The following is an 18,217-nucleotide window of genomic DNA, read 5'->3' as shown; positions in this document are numbered from 1 at the left end:
AAATAAAAGTATTATAATAATTCATGAGATATAAAATATTATAAAATCGCACTATCTCGAAACATATTAGAGTCAAATATAAATAAACTAATTTTATTAAGATTATGAAAAAATAAAATGATCATTTTTGTACACAATATTTATGCAGATAATCCAAAAAAATCCATTAAACTCTTTAATTTCGAATAGCACTGAATGACTTTAAGGGCTTTCAGCTTTTAATTCAATGTTGTTGAACTCTTTTGCTATATCTATAGTTGATGATGGATTTGGAGGCGTTACTAAATTGTTTCCACTGCTCGTTATCGCCTAGTGGTTTTATCGGTCTGAGTTAATCGCCCTGCAACACCATGTTGTCACGGTTGAATCCCGAGTATTAATAAAGCTGAATGAAAAACAAAAAAACATGAAAGAATTATAAAATATAACAGTTAATATTAAAAGAATAAAAAATATTTATATGGAGTTTATATCTCTTTATCTTCTCCCCTTGTTGAATATGAAGTTGGGAATTACGAATTCGCAAAGGAGCACGACAATTCCTCAAGAGGTTGGGAAAAGCCCCAGTGGATCCTGTGCTTGAGCCTACAAGTAAATCACGCGTAATAACCATTCGAGCTCGTAAGCCTTATATACGGCGGGAGCGCGATTGGGTGTCTCTTTCACTCCAGTGTATCGAGTAGACCTTGGAGTATAAGGAGAAGAGTATTCGTTCCCTCCTCCAGTACACCAGCTGTTCCCAAGACTCTTCTCTCTCTTCTTTCTCTTCAACTCAAACACTCCATCGTTGAACAATGACGTCATTTGTGCTCCAAGTAACGAGTATTAACGTTTCACATTATTCATCTGGTATCAATTTATAGTTAATAATGAAGAAAGATGCAAAAGACATTCAATAAATCGATAAAAGTATGAAAAATGAATGAACTTGATAGAAAATATTTTCACTAAAATTCCAAAGTAAACCTATTTGATATATTTTAGAATTATATTTTTTCATTGATTAATTTGTTTTTTATTATTATCAAGATTAAAGTTAAAAAAATTTGTCCCCTAAATTCAACGTTTTTATAAAGCATAAATTAAATATTCAATAAATATAAATGTCTTCAACACAACGGATTTGCAGGGATAATTTAGACATGAATTTTAACTTGTTTTGTTTCATCTGCACTTCATTTCGTCTCTGTTGAGTTAGATTTTCAGAGTGATTTCCATATCACCTTTAATCTTAAAAACGTATTAAAATTAAACATAAATATGGTACTTATTCAAATTATTGAAATTTTTTAAAATAATTAATTTCAATTTCTTTACTTTCTGAATTATTAATCTCTTCTAATGAAAACTTAATTAAACCAGTTTTTCATAATTCCCGTAAATTATTTATCAAGTTCAGTTTCAAGTTTTATGACTCTATTACTCATTAAACAAGTATAATAAATTGCTATACCAGCCCCAAACACGCCTCCTTCTAGAAAAACAATGTAAACCTGGAAATATTACAAATTATAATTTTATGACCAGGGTTTTTTGCTATCTATAATTCAATATTTCCATTTTTATTGATAAAAATTGTAAGATATTTATTTCAAAAGCTTTCAAGCTAACTGTGATGGATAAATTTAACATTAGTTTATATTTTTATTTTTTTTTGATTTCAACATTTCCATGTGGTCGACAAAATTTGCAATAACGTTAACGGACACACGTTCTCTCGTTACGCGTAACGGCTCGACGTGCTAGCAAATGGTCCAAAACCGTTGCGCCCCTGCGACACTCAAAATATATACTATAGAACGTTAACATTTCTATCTATATGTATGTGCATTACATTTGTGCTTACACATGCGCTCCTTTGTCCATAATACCCCGATGTACGTGGATATAAAGCAGAAGGACATGTAACAGCTTGCTTAAATTCGATCTAAATTCAAAATAGCTGTCGGAAATTACCATCAAGTAGATGAGGGTCAAGCATCGGTCAGCCGCTCATATCTTTTCCTATTTAAGATTCTTGAATAATGATTTTTCTAATTTTCATTTTTCATTCCACTACTATATCCTAATCCTGAGACGTAGTCAGCATGATAAATAACTTGAAAATTAATAATAATCGACAGATCTAAGTTAAAGCCATGTAATTTAAAGTTTCCTCACGAGTTTCATGTAAATAATTGCATCATCGATAGAATCTATGAGATGTATTCGCACTAAAAGTCCTCAGCAAGTCTCTGCCTGAATCGCAATTCAATCAGGTAAGCAAAGATGAATCGAAAGTACCGTACGAAACGATGCTAGTAAAGTACTCTCATGGCTTTGATGGGGTTAAAATAAAAATGTACTAAGGAAAGTAAAGACCAGAGAAAAATTGTCATCGTTTAAAAGACGAATTATTTGTTATCTTTACTCTCGCACACGGCACTAATGTGCCTTTCAGCTCGGTTTAATCTTTTCGGATGAACTGCAGTGCAGATAAAGCTGCCCCCCACGTAGCCTGCTCATGCGTGAATCCGTCTGCCAAGCTGACGCAGAAAACGACACAAGTTCTAGCTTCAGGCGGAGAAAATGTAGAACTAAAGTCAAATTTATACTCTATAATTGTCGTTTTCATAACATACATTTTTTTTATTTACCCTCCAATTTTATTCTTTTACAAACTCATACTTCTTTCCTCTCATCAACGAGATGGAGAATATTCTAGCTGACAATTTGTTACTTGATGTCTACGATTAATTCGCAAGGTAAAACTGACGACCGTGATTGTTTGAAAACTCGTGATAGATGCGAACGCTCGTTAGCGCTCGATGAATAAACTCGATCGTTAGAGGCTTTCGTTACAGTCAAGAAACAAAAAAAAATTTATATTCAAGAATTCTAGTCTCTTGATCTAACGAAAAAAAAAAAAAATACAAAAAACAGATGACACCCCATAAAACACTACTATGTCCACGAACTGCTAAAGCTGCTATGAAAAATTTTCCAAGCCGGATTTTAGTGATTTATCAATATTTTAGTAGATTAAAATAAATCCAAAGATACAACTAATCTTTTACCGTTATTTCAGGCTTTATTTTTCATGCGTACAATACATACGTATATAAACGACAATACACATTAATGTAATTAACTATCAACTATCATTGAGAATGAATCATAAGTCGATTTTTTAAAGGTAAGCTTAAGATCAACTTTTTATCGCAAATATAATCTACGTTTATTCTATTAATTTAATTTCTTTTTCTCGACATATAAATATTATATATGTATATATAGATTTAATTATCAGATTTTATAAAGGATTATTATGAATTACTGTTCAATCTACTTTCATAAGAATTCAACAATTTAATGAAAAATTTTTATTAATTGAGCACACATGAGCTCAATTTTAATATAATCTGAGTTATACGATTGAAAAATGCGTTTAATGACATTATTGTTTCTACAAGAAATCATTTTCAACAATGATGAATATCTATAATCGTATGTAACGCACAACGCAAATAGTTTGGTATGAAAAGTAAAATAATTATCATAATCATAATAATAAAAATAATAAATTCCTATGGATGTATATTTTATCAGGAGTAAAACTAATTAATTATAATAAACACCTTAATTATCATCAGCATCATCGTCATCATCAGAGATATACTTTTTAGTAACTCTTTTTCGTCTACTAGCAGCTCTACTATCGTTTTTACGACCTTTTAATTTAATCTTCATCCTCACAGTAGAGTCTACATCTGATCCATCGTCGCAGTCACCTGTAGACGAATTGATTTCTACGTTATCGTTACAGAATCAATCCTCAGTATAATAGAAAGAAAAAAACATGTAATCAAAATTGATAAATACCATCATCAGAAAGAGCCCCATCTGCTTCCAAACGTTGTCTTGCACTTGTAAATACAGATTCGAGAACTATAGAATCCTCATGAATTGGCGATGCCTCTTCGTTATAAATTTGCGCGTTTTTACATAACTGCATAAAATCTTTCTCAAGCTCGTCAATACTTGAATACTGAAAAAAGAATTTTTCTATTTAATAAGAACTTTGATATTTACGGAATTATAAAAAGAACTTATGTTCGAACTTACTTTTCCTTCATCCACTTTCCGTAAAAGTTTATTGATGGTGAGTGGTTTCTTAATAACATCATAGTAATCAGGGAGCTCTCTTCTCGAAGGCAGCTTCATAAATGGTTCACTCAGGAGTCGTCCATCCGTACTGTCAGTGTAATTTACAACAACCATGAGAAGTTTCTTCATCGCTCGTTTTAACTTCATATCAACTGAAGGACCGGCACCTCGTCGCTTCTTAGGAATAGGCTCTTCTTCTTCTTCGCCTTTTTTCTTACGTTTACGAGTTTTTTTCTTCTTTTTATCATCTTCCTCCTCTTCTTCATACTCAACACCATCGTCATCGATAGCTTTAAGCCATTCTTTCTCAGTAAGACTGTCAGTGTAATCAACTTCTTTTCTTTGTCGAGAACCTCTGCCCAAGTATCTATCTTCATCTTCTTCATAAGTCCATCTTTCCACCTCATCATCGTCTTTCACCAACCAATCCGGTAACTCAGCCTCTTCCAACAATCGTGATTTACGATTTGGTCCTAATTTTGCTTCTTCTCTACGTCTTTCCAAATCAAGTTTTTGGAAAATTTGAAATTCTTCTTCAGTTCTTGCAATCATTTGATTTACAGTTTCATCATCGGGTACTTCATTTTCTTCTTCATCGTCGGCATCATCTTGATGAAGAATACTTTGTAAGAACTGTTGTCGTTCTGATCCAGTAGATTTTTGATCAAACATACCAGCTTGAATGACTTTTTCATCCATATTAAGCTTATACCTAGCAGCTGCAAGAATTCTCTCTTCTACGGAGTTGACAGTCATAAGCCGCAATACACGTACTTCATTTTTCTGACCAATTCTGTGAGCTCGATCTTGTGCTTGTAAATCTTGATGAGGATTCCAATCAGAATCAAAGATAATAACTGTATCGGCAGCTTGAAGATTAAGACCAAGACCACCAGCTCTTGTAGAAAGTAAGAAGAGGAAATAATCAGAACCTGGTTCATTGAATTTTTTCAATAATTCTCCTCGATCTTCGGCTTTAGTTGTACCATCTAACCGTAGATACATAAAACCTCGCCAACTTAGATAGTCTTCCATAATTGTCATGAGTTGGGTCATTTGACAGAAGAGTAAAACTCGATGATTTGTTGCTTTTAACTTCGGAAGGATGCGATCAAGTAATTCAAATTTGCCTGACGCTCGGAAGAGATCTGGACCAGACACAATACCCGAACCTTGGACACCTATATGTTCGCAATACTTTTCCTCGATCGCTTGGAACATGAATGGATGATTGCAAAGCTTTCTGAGTTGCACAATAGTATTCATCAATGCTTTAGTACCACCCTTGCCCTGCTTTCCTTTTTCTGAACCATCTGTGAGTAATACACCTTTACTCTGCATATGTTTATAAAGAACCTTTTGTAGTCCGGACATGTCACATTTGATAATGTATTCGACTTTATCTGGAAGTTGAGATTCTACTTCTTTCTTCAAACGACGGAGCAAGAATGGTCGAAGCACCTTGTGCAGACGACGAATAATAAGAATAGTTTCTTCTTCATTTAATTCGACTTTTTCTCCAGTTGTTGCAAATGGTGCATTAAACCACTGTTCAAATGTACTACAAGATTTGAAGATTGAGGGAAGTAAGAAATTTAAAAGTGCCCATAACTCAGGTAATTTATTCTGTAAAGGAGTACCAGTGAGAAGTAGACGATGTGGCGCTAAGTAGTGTGTATTTAAAACTTGAGTTAGCTTACAATGATGATTCTTCATTCTATGACCCTCGTCGATTATCATATATTTCCACTGCAATTTAGCAAGCACACTTTTATCTTTGATGACATACTCGTAAGTAGTAAGGAGAACATTAAACTTTGTAGCGCGCATCTGCGATTGAATTGCACGACGCCCAGCTGGAGAGCCTTTGTAAGAAACGACTACAACACTAGGCGCCCACTTTTCAAACTCTAGTACCCAATTAGACAGCGTAGACAATGGAACAATAATCAAAAATGGCCCATTGACTTTTTTCTTCTCCATGAGATAGGTCACTAAAGCAATGGTTTGTATTGTTTTTCCCAGACCCATCTCATCTGCTAAGATGCCGTTCAAATTATTATTAAATAAGGAAACAAGCCATTCAAGTCCTTTAATTTGGTACTCTTTGAGAATACCATTAACCATAATAGAAGCTTGCTCCGTGACAACCTCATGAACAGTATGAGCGATGCTGTAATAAGTTTGCTCTTCAGTTTTGTATTCATCATCTTCAACTTTCTTCTGAAAGCTTTTCTTTGTTTTATCTTCACTTTCGCCTTCACCACTAGCCTTGGTCTTTTGTTCTTTTTCTTCATTTTCTTCCTCTTCTTCTTCCTCTTCTTCTTCACTATCAGAATCAACTGCTTCCCAGCCTGGATGAGCTTCTAACCAAGCATTTAACTGGCTCATTAATGGTGCTTCCTCTCCAGTTAGAGTCCGACCTGTGCTGGTTTCTATAACATTAACACGAGAATCATCTGCAGGTGCACCTTCATCACCAACATTAGCTCCTTCCTGAAGCTTCTTCTTTTTCTTTTTACGTTTTTGTTCTTCCGCTTGTTTCCGTTTTTGCTCCATTTTATGTTGTTTGACCATTTCAGTTAAATTACAGATATATTCGTCAGTTTGAGAGAGTAAGAAAGCCAGACGCTTGTCTTTCTTCTGATCAATAAGTTTCCTATATCCTTCTTCGTCTTCTGCCATAAGCCGTCGCATACGTTCTTTCTCAATTCGTTCTTGCTCTTTCTTTTGTTCCCTTTCGGCATTCGCATGATAGTTAAGAACTGCCTTATTAAGTCGCGCCAATTTTGCCACATTGTTGCGATGAAACTCTTTGAAGTCTTTGCCGTGTTGGAGTACAGAACTTAAGAATTCTTGATGCTTCTGACGACGTTTACGTTCAGCTTCTAATTTCTGTTGTTTCTCTAATTTCTCTGTTGCACGAGCTTCTCTCAATCCTTGTCTCTTTGTGCGTTTATATGCTTTGACATTGATTGCTGTTTCTAGAGTAGTATCTTTACGAGTACAAGCAAGAATCTCTGACCGCAACTGTCTCTGGAAGTTTAACACTCGTAACATTCTAAGTTCAATTTGTGCTTGAATACGTAAATCTTCTGGCATGTTAGTGGGTAAATTACTCAACTGCTCCATGCGCAAAGCAATCCGTGTGGCAACTCGATTTTCACGCTCTTGGAGAATCAAAAGGGGATCTAATCCAGCCGGTTTAGCAACACTTGTAATTCTATTTGTCTTATTTCCTTGAGGCTGTTGTTGAGGTTGTTGTTGTGGAGGTTGCGAACCCGGCCTAGGGGGTCCTGTTGGCCCCATACCAGCTGTTGGTTGTATTGGTGGCCCTGTAGGAGTGCCAGGCCCTTGATTTGGATCCATTGGACGTGGTCCTATATTTGGAGGAGGAGCTCCACCTTGTACTGCAAGAGCTAATTGTTGTGATAGCGGTTGATTTCTTGCGAGAAGTCGGTAAGCCATAATTTGAATTCTTAGTTGATGAAGTTGTTGAGCACTAAAGCTTTGTTTTTCACCCATACCTCCTTGGCCCTGTCCTTGTCTCGCTCTAAGAGCTAATAATTGAGAGTAACGCGGATCTTCTTGTAAACCTTTTTCTTCCATTGAATCTATAGCTTTTTGTAGAGCATTTAAATTTTCTTGACCTGGACCAGATGGTCCTGGAGGACCACCGGATCCCATTTGACCAGTCTGAGACATTTGGTTGACAGGTCCACCAGGCCCCATAGGTCCCATTTGTCCTTGATTTGGTGTTCCTGAAGGCATTGGACCCATTCCCGGAGGTCCAGTTGGACCACCAGGTCCTACAGGATTTCCAGAATTATTAACATTCATTTGTGGAGGTCCAGTGGGAGCCATTTGATTATTGGGACCTCCAGGGGGCATCTGATTTGGTGCAGATACAGACATCATTGGACCTCCAGGTCCAGGAACTGCAGGACCCGGTCCTGGACCTCCTGGACCACTCATATTCATTGGAACTGGACCACTTGGCCCCATATTCATTTGATTTCCTGGTCCACCCATTCCCATTTGACCATGACCATTAGCTCCTATTTGTCCTTGATTGGTTGGACACATACCAGTTGGACCTCCAGATGGCATCTGTCCTCCAGAACTCATTGAAGGTGCTCCACCTGGTCCCATTTGTCCTTGTGGTCCACCAGGACCCATTGATCCAGGCCCCATAAGTACTGGCCCGCCTTGATTCATTGGATTTGGTCCTCCAGGCCCCATATGTCCTCCTGGTGCATTAATATGACCTGATGGTGGTGGAGGTCCTCCCATATGTCCTGGTCCTCCTGGCATTTGATTACTCTGTCCTCCTGGTCCCATTTGTGGTCCTGGCGGTCCTCCCATTGGTGGACCTCCCGGACCTCCTTGCATATGCGGTGGAGGTCCTCCTGGTGGTCCACCCGGTTGACCCATATGTCCACCAGGACCCATCTGCCCACCTGGTACCATTTGACCTCCTGGCCCCATTTGATTTGGTCCTATAAAATATTTATGGACTGAATACAAATAGAAATTATATCAATTAGTTCCCCAAATAAATAAATAAATAAAAAAATAATGAGCTTATTATAATTAGAAATAAATAATGCGAATCATATAAATTTAATCAATAGTTTTATCTACAAATTAATGCGAGCATGCATTGATTATATTTTTTATGTATACTATCAAAGTAGACTGTTAACAACAAAGTTATATACAATAAAACTCTCATAAAAAACTTTCTTTCAATACTAACATTTAATAAAATGAACAAGAAAAACGTTCCAGTGATACAAGTATACCTGTATCACAACGATAAGAAAATTTTCTACTTTACTTAATACATATATTTCTTTAATGAATGTATATAATAAAAAATATCACGAATGACTTAAAAATACTTCACAACTTTTTTATTACCGTAAAAAATATTACTTGTCAGTTTAACTTGCAACATTTCATAAAAAATGAATAAATATAAAGTTCATTATTTAAAAAAAGAGAATAAGTCAATAAAAATATATTTTTTATCTCACCTCCTGGGCCCATTTGATTCGGTCCTCCAGGACCCATAGGTGGAGGACCTCCAGGAAACATTTGCGAAGGACCCATTGGACCACCTCCAGGTCCCATAGGTGGAGGACCTCCTGGTCCCATCTGATTTGGTGGTCCTCCCATATGTCCTGATCCTGGAGGTCCACCCATTTGCATCATCGGTCCTCCAGGTCCTTGTTGCGGTCCTTGTGGTCCGCCTGGTGGCCCCTGGAATCATTTAACAGATCTATTAGACCAAAACCCCGATCAATAAACATGATACTATGGGGTCAATTTTGTCGTTTAACAATGTCAATTTATCACGTGCGTTACGTACAAAATTTAATACACAAGTTTATATAATAAATTGTAAAAAAAAGTCTGTAACTTTATAATATTTTTTAAACTCGATTATCTGAAATGCAATAATATTTATAACTCTTTTGATACTATCAAATGACTGTGACGTAGACATTATTATGACTATCAGAATGATAATAATTTATAACGCATAATTGGCATTGAAAGTAGGAAGAAGTATTTTCCAATAAATATGATGATCGACTATTCAACAGTGCTCGATGCTATAGGCATTCATAATAATTGTAATTCTACAGAATTTTATGTAAATCATTATCAGTGGTACATGTCAGCTGCCAGCAATTGATAACTTCCACCTCGAGATATAACAAAATTTTCCATGATCTACCGTGTCAATCATTTTATTACTATGTTGATATAATGATCCAAATATATATTCCTCTAGCTAAATATAATCTGGGCTATCATCAGTTAGAGTTACTATGAGTGTATGAGTAAAATTACTTATAATTAAAAATGTTTTATTTTTTTAAAAAATCATTCTTTGAGAACATGAAATTTTTCAATAGGAAGTGAGTAATTTTCTTTTAAATGATATTTACATTTTTCTGTACAATTATTGAGTCTATCACCACAATCTAAGCTCACTGTGGAAAAAATACTTCTCCGAAATATTTAAACATAATTTTTCTGTTTGGTTTATTCAACTATCTTGATGATAATTAAGGAGTAAATAATTTTTATCATCACAGTGATTTAAAAATAATTATCTGAGTACCTAATAAAACACAAATTATCAGGAAAAATCATAGGAAGTTGATGAGCAATATCTTGGCCCACAACAAAGGTTGACCATGCTCTTGGAACGTGACTACAAATAGTGTAATGCGTGAACAGTGCATGAGAGTGCCAAGAAAAATGGAAATAAAAACATTCGATTTACCACCAACGTTCATATGACACATAGCTAACACGTGCTAGCCAACCAACACCTGTATCATATCAGACATTAAAAGTGCTGACTTATCTCATATCCATACTCAATTTTATGGCATATGGGTATTATTGTATCCAATAAATCAAATTGTCAATTTTGTAATTAAATTATTTTACAAATATTTAAAAAATGTCTCAAATACAACTAATTTTAGATTTATTATCATATAGTTCTATTTTAAATCATTTCACAGAATTCAAAAGCTATGACAGAATTGGATATTGAAAAATTATTGAAAGATTAGAGAAAATAATAGAGATTAAGTAAGTATTGAAAACATAAGCATGGATAAAATTCTTTAAAATGGTGGGGGTGTGTAGCTTTTGCATAAGTAGTGCGTTTCCGCAAACGTCATGGCACTTGAACGTGAGAGCGAGTAGAATCGTTTAATAGTCATAAAAGTGAAATAATTTTGAATAAATATCAAATTTGATTCCGTTACAAGCCACTCTAAATTCATCTAACAACAAAGTGTAAAAAAATATTTACTTCAGTGAAAAATAAATCACAAAAACAATGACTACTCAACAAGAATTGGACCACTGTTATGACTTTGTTATGAAGTTAACAATAGAATCCGCAAAGGTATAAATTTTTGAGTAAAAAAGAATATGATGATAAAATAAGAAAAGTATGATAACTGTTGGAATTATTTGATTGTCATTTACCTTGAATAATTATCTATTTTGATAGTATGCATAAATCAGCACGTGTTAATAAATTAATTGCTGATAACCAGCATTGTTGCATAAAAGATGCTTTTTTATACAATAAGTGATAAACGTAAAGTCGTAGAAATGAAACACGTGCTGAGTTGAGCTTGTGTCAATCTTGCATGTATAATCGATTCAATTTACTGTGTATAAACAATGATTAGATATTTTAAGAGAATTGACATTAATTCTAGATCATCAGGGAAGCAATTCAAGGAAAGAAAACTATTGAAACTAAAGCTGGTGATTGGGATTTGGTAACTCAGTACGATAAAAAAGTCGAAGCGGTTTTGATTGCTGGATTGGCTAAAGAATTTCCTGCTCACAAGTAAATTTTATTTTTTTACAAGTCGAACAAACTGAATAGAAGATTTTACATTGATTAGTTTTTGCTCATTCAATAGTTCTTATCAGTCGATTAGCTATTTTTCATTTGATTAAAGAATTTGAGTGTAAAGTAATTATCGTTTTGAATAAAAAAAAAATTGATTTATTAAGAATATGATGGACAATAAGCAAATATGATTTTTAGGTTTATTGGAGAGGAAACAGTTTCCAAAACAAATGTTCTACCAGAGCTTACAGCAACCCCAACATGGATAATCGATCCAATTGATGGTACTACAAATTTTGTTCACGCATTTCCACACACTTGCATCTCAATTGCCCTAGCAGTAAACCGAGAGCTTGAGATAGGCATTGTTTACAATCCAGTCCTTGAACAAATGTTTACAGCGCGACGAGGACGTGGTGCTTATCTGAACGGAAAACGTATTAAAAGCTCTGACGTCTCTGGTAATTAGAAAATAATTTTTTATATAAGTCATAGTTGAAAGTTCAAACAAAATACTAATATTGATGAAACGTTATCTCCCAAGACTTGCGACATTCTTTGGTATGCATTGAAGCATCTTATGCTGCAATTGAAGACATCAGAGACATCCTATTGGGTAGAATAGAAGCATTTGTATCAATTGCACATGGAATAAGAACTCTCGGTTCTGCAGCCTTAACCTTATGTCATATAGCAATGGGAGCTGCTGAAGTCTACCATACCGATAATTTAATGCCGTGGGATGTAGCTGCTGGTGTTTTAATCATTCGTGAAGCTGGGGGATCAGTAATTGATACATCGGGTGATAAATTTGACATCATGAAGCCAAAAGTTTTAGCAATGGGTACCAGAAAATTAGAGTCTGAATTAGTAAAGCTTATTCGTGCCGCTGATGCTAAAACCTATCGTAAAAGATTGATGGCTAGCCAGATAGTTGAATAAAAATTTTAATCAACATAAATGGCTTTAATAAAAAATTATTTGTCATCAGCAAATGCGAAAAGTTTGCTAATTCTTCTGTTATTATACATATTGAAGACTCGTCAAGATTGGAGCAGACCAACGATTAATTAATGGCGTTAATTGTTTGAAAGTCAGAGTTAAACTAGCACAAAGACTCCAAGTTAGTTCTCAGGGAGTAAGCAATCTATTCTGGTTTATCTGTTAATACTATTATTATTTATTATTTTCATTCTTTAATATTTGATTAAATATTCAATATTGAAATAATATTTTTTATTATTTATATTGTATAGTGGGCTTCACTGTATTTTTTTTCTAAAAAATACTATATACTAATATTGTTTATATTTAAAACGTTTAAAATAATGTGAAACAGTTAATCAATTATATAAAATTGGATTAAATTCTTTCCAAGTTCATGAAAGTATTCCTAGATGATAGAAATGATAAAATTGACATGTATTTTTGTGATAAATAAATATTAAATTAATTACTCATTTTATTACTAACAATTAAAATAAAATTTAAATTTTCAAATAAAGCATTATAAAAGTAGTGAACAAATAAGATAATACTGATAAAGGAGAAGATTTTCTCGATTGTAAATTAAAGAAAAAAGTTAACATTATAAATCTAGCTTTAAAGACCTCAAGTGTACAGTTTCATACAGGAATTTTTTTACTAAATATATATTGTTAATTGAAAAAAAGTGAATAAAAATTAAGATAATATTAAGAATATTTGTTTGTTTTTTTAAATAAAGTAGAATATAAGTTCCAAGATTTCATATCAGTGACACTTGACTATATTATTATCTTGTTCATAATGTTGATAACGTTGCAAGACATACTGGTTTAACAATATAATCAAATTAATATCAATTAAGTTTCTCCTGAAAACTAGTCGTTAAATAAAGTCTGTTGAAATGACTAATGAAATTGACAAATACTTTGAAGTTGCAAAAAAATTAATTCTTCAAGCTGGTGAGGTAAGTTTACTATCATTATAAATAATAGCAAAATGATAAGTAATAAATATACATTAAATGACTAAGTAAATAATTGTTTCTTTTCTTTCAGAAATTAAAAGATGCTTTAAACAAAGAAAAAATAGTAAAAGTCAAAAATCCTTGTAAGAGTCTAGTTACGCAGTATGACACAGAGATTGAATCAATGCTGATAGCAAGATTGGCTGAAGAATTTCCTGATCACAAGTAAAAAATATAGTTGATTTGATTACTATATGAATCTTCGTATTCTTTATTTACAAAAAAAAAAAAGAATTTCAATGAAGTTTTTCTTTTTAATTTTCATTTAAATGACCATGAATTCTACCATGCAACTTCAATTCAAATTTTCTTACATAACATCTATTCACTCTTCACCTCCTTTGAGATCAAATTATAAAAACATCAAGAATTATCATAATTTTCAAACAGAAAATGAAAAATACGAAGATTTGTTGAGTAACATAATAAATATCAACCAAGTGTAACGATAAAAAAAAAAATAAATCATTTTTTTAAAGATTTATTGCTGAAGAATCCTACAATACTAATGAAGAATTACAATTGACTGATTCACCCACATGGATGATCGACCCTATTGATGGTACAACTAATTTCATTCATGGATTCCCACATTGTTGTATTTCAGTTGGTTTAGCAATAAATAAACAAGTAGAGCTTGGAATAATTTTCGATCCTCATAACAATCAATTATTTACTGCAAAAAGAGGTGCAGGCACTTTTGTAAATGGAAACCAATTAAAAGTATCAAATACGACTAAATTAAAGAACTCGCTAATTATTCTCGAACCATTGACATTTAATTGGATTCCTAAAATGCGAGATATAGGATTAGGGAGAATTGATGCATTGGGAAATGCTGCTGATGGGTTAGTACTAATAAATTATCAATACAACATTTGATTATTCAATCTAAATTCTACATATTAACTTTGGTTAATTTTAGAGTCCGGAGTATTGGCTCGGCAGCAATAGCAATGACATTAGTGGCAAAGGGAGTTGCTGATGCGTTCCAGATGGATCATTTAAAGCCTTGGGATGTTGCAGCTGGATTGTTACTTATTGAAGAAGCTGGAGGAGTTGTTATTGATACAAAGGGTAAATGAAATATTCATCTTTAATATGATCAACTACGTCAAATAAGAAAATAATCACTAGTATCAGACAATAGCAAAAAACAATCGAGTTGAAGATAATGATAGTTCTAGGTTGAGAAAAGTATAAAGTAGATGATTCATTTTTCAGAAAAATAGACATTACATATTATAATGTAGAATGAAGTTTACTTTCAATCTCTCAATTAATCATTCATTTAGAATTCTTGAATGATGATAATTATAAGTGCATTGTAATATGTTGACCTATTTAATCTTAGAAGCTAGAAGAATCTTGTATAATCAATGCATATTCATTTCAATTGGGTTCTGAAAAGTATCTATTACTAATAAGTATGTTTATGTACCATAATTGAATCTGTTCATGAAGTAAGAAAGTAAAAAAAAATAATTACATTGAATAATAAAGTATTTCCTAATAATAGGAGGACCATTGAACATCATGAAACCCCAAGTAATTGCAGCAGCTTCTGATTCATTAGCAAGGGAAATATCAAAGCTTATTATTGACACAGACCTTCAAACACAAAGGAAACGCCTCAAGAAGACTTGACATTACAAATTATTAATTTATTAATGAATTGATATATAAGATGATAGAGCAATGTAAATTTAGATAGAATCAGAATATTGAAGAATAGAATGTTTTCAAGTTGAAAACACATTTAATGTTAGCTTTAGTAACGATTTTCTTATCATTATAAAATCAGAACAATTATTGTTGAATAAGTCTTAATAATTATTAAATAAAATAAATCACCTGTAGTCAGAAAATAGTCTTAGTTACAATAATTATTTCAATTTTACCTAAAATCTGATAATATCCATCTTCGTTTATCTTATCAACAGAAGAATAGAAAAATAATTACAAAATGAGAGTAATACTTTGAAGATAAGAGATAAATTGTAATATACATGCAAATAGCCTTGGTAATTGAAGGAACTCTTACCTTAATTGCGACCTTCGTGAGAGAGAGGAAACTGAACAGAGAGTCAAGACGTTATTTAAGAACGTCATTGACAGTGATATCTTAGTCAGTGTATCAAAGATTCTCGTGTAGGTTAAAAACTGTTTGAAATATTGTAATATACAAAAATATGACGAATCAAGAAGATTATTTTTACGACTTTGCTATGAAATTAGTTCTTGAAGCTGGACTAGTAATTACAATCATCAACTCTCTTTTACCAAATCTATATATTCACGAATGTGTAATAATTTGAGTATTTCTTTTTGAGGTATTAAAAATCAGCATAGAAGCTAAAAAAACGATTAAAGAGAAACAAGGTGATTGGGATCTTGTCACAGAATATGACCAGAAAATAGAAGACACAATTGTAGGAAAGTTAAAACAAGAGTTTCCTAATCATAAATTTATTGGAGAAGAATCAACTGGAGCTAATCTTCCAGAATTGACAAATGATCCTACATGGATTATAGATCCAATTGATGGAACGATGAACTTTATTCACTGTTTTCCTCACACGTGTGTGGTCATTGGCTTGGCAATCAATAAAGAAGTGAGAATTGGAATTGTATACAATCCTATTTTGGAGCAATTGTTTACAGCAAGAAAAGGACGAGGTGCTTTTCTTAATGGACGTCCTATAAAGACATCGAATATCCAAGGTATGTCAATAAAAATAATAAATAACAGAATTATTTGAATGATGATCAACTAACCCATCTATGGCTGAAAATGTTTTACTAATTTTGTTTCAGATATTTCTAAATGTCTAGTTTGTATTGAGCCAGGATTTCTCAAAGTTGCAAGTTTAAAGAATAAAATGTTTGAAAGAATTCAATTAATTACAAAAAAAACTCATGGGTAAGAAAAACGTGTCTATTCATTGTTTCAGTAATGAATGATTTTAAAATTTATGAGCTAATTAATTTTGCATTAGAGTGAGAACTCTGGGAAGTGCAGCTATAACATTGTGCTATATTGCCCTTGGAGCAGTTGAAGGTTATCACATAGAAGGACCAGGAATCTCAACATGGGATATTGCTGCAGCTTCATTAATTATTTCTGAAGCGGGCGGTGTTGTTGTAGATCGTGTAACTGGTAATTGCCCTTCACTATTCACTAGATAATAATTACTATAAGAAAAAAACCTATTATGACAAATTAAAAAAATACTGATAATTACTATTATTTCTCTTAGTAATAAGTCAATCTTTATGTAACGAATGTATTTGTTCTAGGAAAAACTGTTGACATTATGAATCCACGAGCTATTGGTGCTTGCAATGATAAAATTGCTCAAGAATTGGTAAAAATAATTCATGAAGCTGATCGTCTTGCAGAGCTTAATGAATCTCAAGAGAAATTTTAATGAGATCTTTTACTTTATCATGATGCCAAATACAGAAAAGAACCGATTTTTTAATTTAAAAAAAAAGTATCATTTCTTCGGAGTTAATGCATAAATTTTCGTAATTTCTGTAATAGTTGTTAGTCTCAATTCTTACTCAACACAAGCAAAAAGTAGATTGCTGATATAGTTGTCCTCTACGATGACAACTAAAAAGTTCAAATCAATATACCATTATAAATCATTTATATAGTTATTTATTCCTTGTTAATATTCAATCATTGCTCAATAAATAAATAAAAAATGATTTTTACATAAAAAGTTATCAATGAGATCGATGTTAAAAAAAAGATGTGTTCACAGTATAGTTGAGTGAATCAAACTGTACCATAACCTTATTACAACAAAAAAATAGTTTCTCGAGGAGTTATTTTTTCTTAAAGTTAATTCAATGATTTAAAAAATGATATTTTTTAGAAACATACCTGAGGGCCCATATTAGGGGGCATTTGTTGTGTATGTGGTGGATAATTTTGCTGTTGAGGTGGTGGTTGTTGTGGTGGGGGTTGAGACATAGATGGTCCTCCAGGAGGTGGTGGTCCTCCAGGATACCCTTGTGTTGGACTGTGTGGATGATGTTGAGGAGGTCCCATAGGGCTTCCTTGCGGATTTGACGGTGATGGAGATTGTTGAGGAGGTCCCATTGGACTTGGAGCTTGCGGTGGTGGCATAGGAGATGACTGAGGCGATGGACTCGCCATATTGTTTCTATCAGACTCCAGCGTATTCTTTAATTGATTTCTGTGAAAACACTCGATCAAATTAATTGTTATGCCAATCTTTTATTTTGTTTCGAATTTTTTATATTTATAACAAAAGTTTTGAGTTGATAGAAAAATAGTTTGACTACCTTGAATTCATCTATAGTTAATGAAGATATTTGTTATGCATACGACTGAGAAGTGATGTAATATTTTTACCGTGGTCACAGTATTAATGATGAAGAATCTAAATAATTTTTTGGAGTACCCATGCGATAAAACGGAACAATTTAAAACGATCACTTTGAAAAAAATACAATACTGACAAGTCAAATTCAATACAAGCGACCAGCCATCTTTCCAATTTTTATGATTATACAGCGGCTTCTTGTTCCAAGAAATTTTTATCTTAGGTGGCGCTAGCTGTAAAGTTTACCTCTGTCGGTATATTATTATTTACTGAAAAGAACATAAGTGATGTAGAAAA

The 18,217-nt window shown here is 33.0% G+C and overlaps 4 protein-coding genes across 8 annotated transcripts; 3 read left to right on the top strand and 1 right to left on the bottom strand.

Moving 5' to 3' along the window:
- Positions 1–125: 125 nt before the first annotated feature.
- On the bottom strand, positions 126–18,100 carry brm (ATP-dependent helicase brm). 5 transcript variants are annotated; one of them, XM_035089892.1, is made up of 7 exons: positions 17,880–18,100; positions 17,455–17,770; positions 9,186–9,411; positions 4,105–8,663; positions 3,862–4,027; positions 3,618–3,788; positions 126–385 (listed from the first exon to the last, which is right to left on the bottom strand). In XM_035089892.1, the coding sequence occupies exons 1-6, from the start codon at positions 17,888–17,890 to the stop codon at positions 3,619–3,621; spliced, it is 5,448 nt and encodes a 1,815-aa protein (XP_034945783.1). In that variant the 5' UTR covers positions 17,891–18,100; the 3' UTR covers positions 126–385; position 3,618. The 5 variants fall into 5 exon arrangements, with proteins under 5 accessions (XP_034945783.1, XP_034945782.1, XP_034945785.1 ...); XM_035089891.1 differs by lacking the exon at positions 126–385 and having other exon boundaries at positions 3,051–3,788; XM_035089894.1 differs by lacking the exon at positions 126–385 and having other exon boundaries at positions 3,051–3,770.
- Positions 10,788–12,778, top strand: LOC118070975 (inositol monophosphatase 2-like). The gene is made up of 4 exons (XM_035089896.1): positions 10,788–11,086; positions 11,409–11,542; positions 11,747–12,009; positions 12,093–12,778. The coding sequence occupies exons 1-4, from the start codon at positions 11,018–11,020 to the stop codon at positions 12,488–12,490; spliced, it is 864 nt and encodes a 287-aa protein (XP_034945787.1). The 5' UTR covers positions 10,788–11,017; the 3' UTR covers positions 12,491–12,778.
- LOC118070977 (inositol monophosphatase 2-like) lies at positions 13,344–15,350 on the top strand. Its single transcript, XM_035089899.1, has 5 exons — positions 13,344–13,499; positions 13,591–13,724; positions 14,039–14,407; positions 14,485–14,636; positions 15,079–15,350. Exons 1-5 carry the CDS (start codon positions 13,437–13,439, stop codon positions 15,204–15,206), a joined length of 846 nt encoding a protein of 281 aa, XP_034945790.1. The 5' UTR covers positions 13,344–13,436; the 3' UTR covers positions 15,207–15,350.
- On the top strand, positions 15,621–17,276 carry LOC118070976 (inositol monophosphatase 1-like). The gene is made up of 5 exons (XM_035089897.1): positions 15,621–15,814; positions 15,893–16,283; positions 16,377–16,482; positions 16,559–16,719; positions 16,860–17,276. Exons 1-5 carry the CDS (start codon positions 15,752–15,754, stop codon positions 16,988–16,990), a joined length of 852 nt encoding a protein of 283 aa, XP_034945788.1. The 5' UTR covers positions 15,621–15,751; the 3' UTR covers positions 16,991–17,276.
- Positions 18,101–18,217: the final 117 nt, after the last annotated feature.

Source organism: Chelonus insularis, unplaced genomic scaffold, assembly GCF_013357705.1.
Source record: "Chelonus insularis isolate UGA/USDA-ARS -01 unplaced genomic scaffold, ASM1335770v1 contig_70_pilon, whole genome shotgun sequence".
Taxonomy (NCBI): Eukaryota; Metazoa; Arthropoda; class Insecta; order Hymenoptera; family Braconidae; genus Chelonus; species Chelonus insularis.
Note: the sequence above shows the minus strand (reverse complement) of the source record. Positions and strands in the feature narration are given on the sequence as shown.

Bases quoted from the DNA above. Each gene is read 5' to 3' on its own strand.
- brm (XM_035089892.1), bottom strand. The intron at 9,412-17,454 runs GTATGTTTCTAA...AAATGATTCCAG, and splicing joins CCCCTAATATGGGCCCTCAG to GGGCCACCAGGCGGACCACA. The intron at 4,028-4,104 runs GTAAGTTCGAAC...TTCTTTTTTCAG, and splicing joins GGAAAGTGGATGAAGGAAAA to TATTCAAGTATTGACGAGCT.
- LOC118070977 (XM_035089899.1), top strand. From the start codon at position 13,437: ATGACTAATGAAATTGACAAATACTTTGAAGTTGCAAAAAAATTAATT. The intron at 13,725-14,038 runs GTAAAAAATATA...ATTTTTTTAAAG, and splicing joins GAAGAATTTCCTGATCACAA to ATTTATTGCTGAAGAATCCT. The intron at 14,637-15,078 runs GTAAATGAAATA...TCCTAATAATAG, and splicing joins AGTTGTTATTGATACAAAGG to GAGGACCATTGAACATCATG.
- LOC118070976 (XM_035089897.1), top strand. From the start codon at position 15,752: ATGACGAATCAAGAAGATTATTTTTACGACTTTGCTATGAAATTAGTT. The intron at 15,815-15,892 runs GTAATTACAATC...TTTCTTTTTGAG, and splicing joins TAGTTCTTGAAGCTGGACTA to GTATTAAAAATCAGCATAGA. The intron at 16,720-16,859 runs GTAATTGCCCTT...TATTTGTTCTAG, and splicing joins TGTTGTAGATCGTGTAACTG to GAAAAACTGTTGACATTATG.
- LOC118070975 (XM_035089896.1), top strand. From the start codon at position 11,018: ATGACTACTCAACAAGAATTGGACCACTGTTATGACTTTGTTATGAAG. The intron at 11,087-11,408 runs GTATAAATTTTT...CATTAATTCTAG, and splicing joins TAACAATAGAATCCGCAAAG to ATCATCAGGGAAGCAATTCA. The intron at 12,010-12,092 runs GTAATTAGAAAA...TTATCTCCCAAG, and splicing joins TAAAAGCTCTGACGTCTCTG to ACTTGCGACATTCTTTGGTA.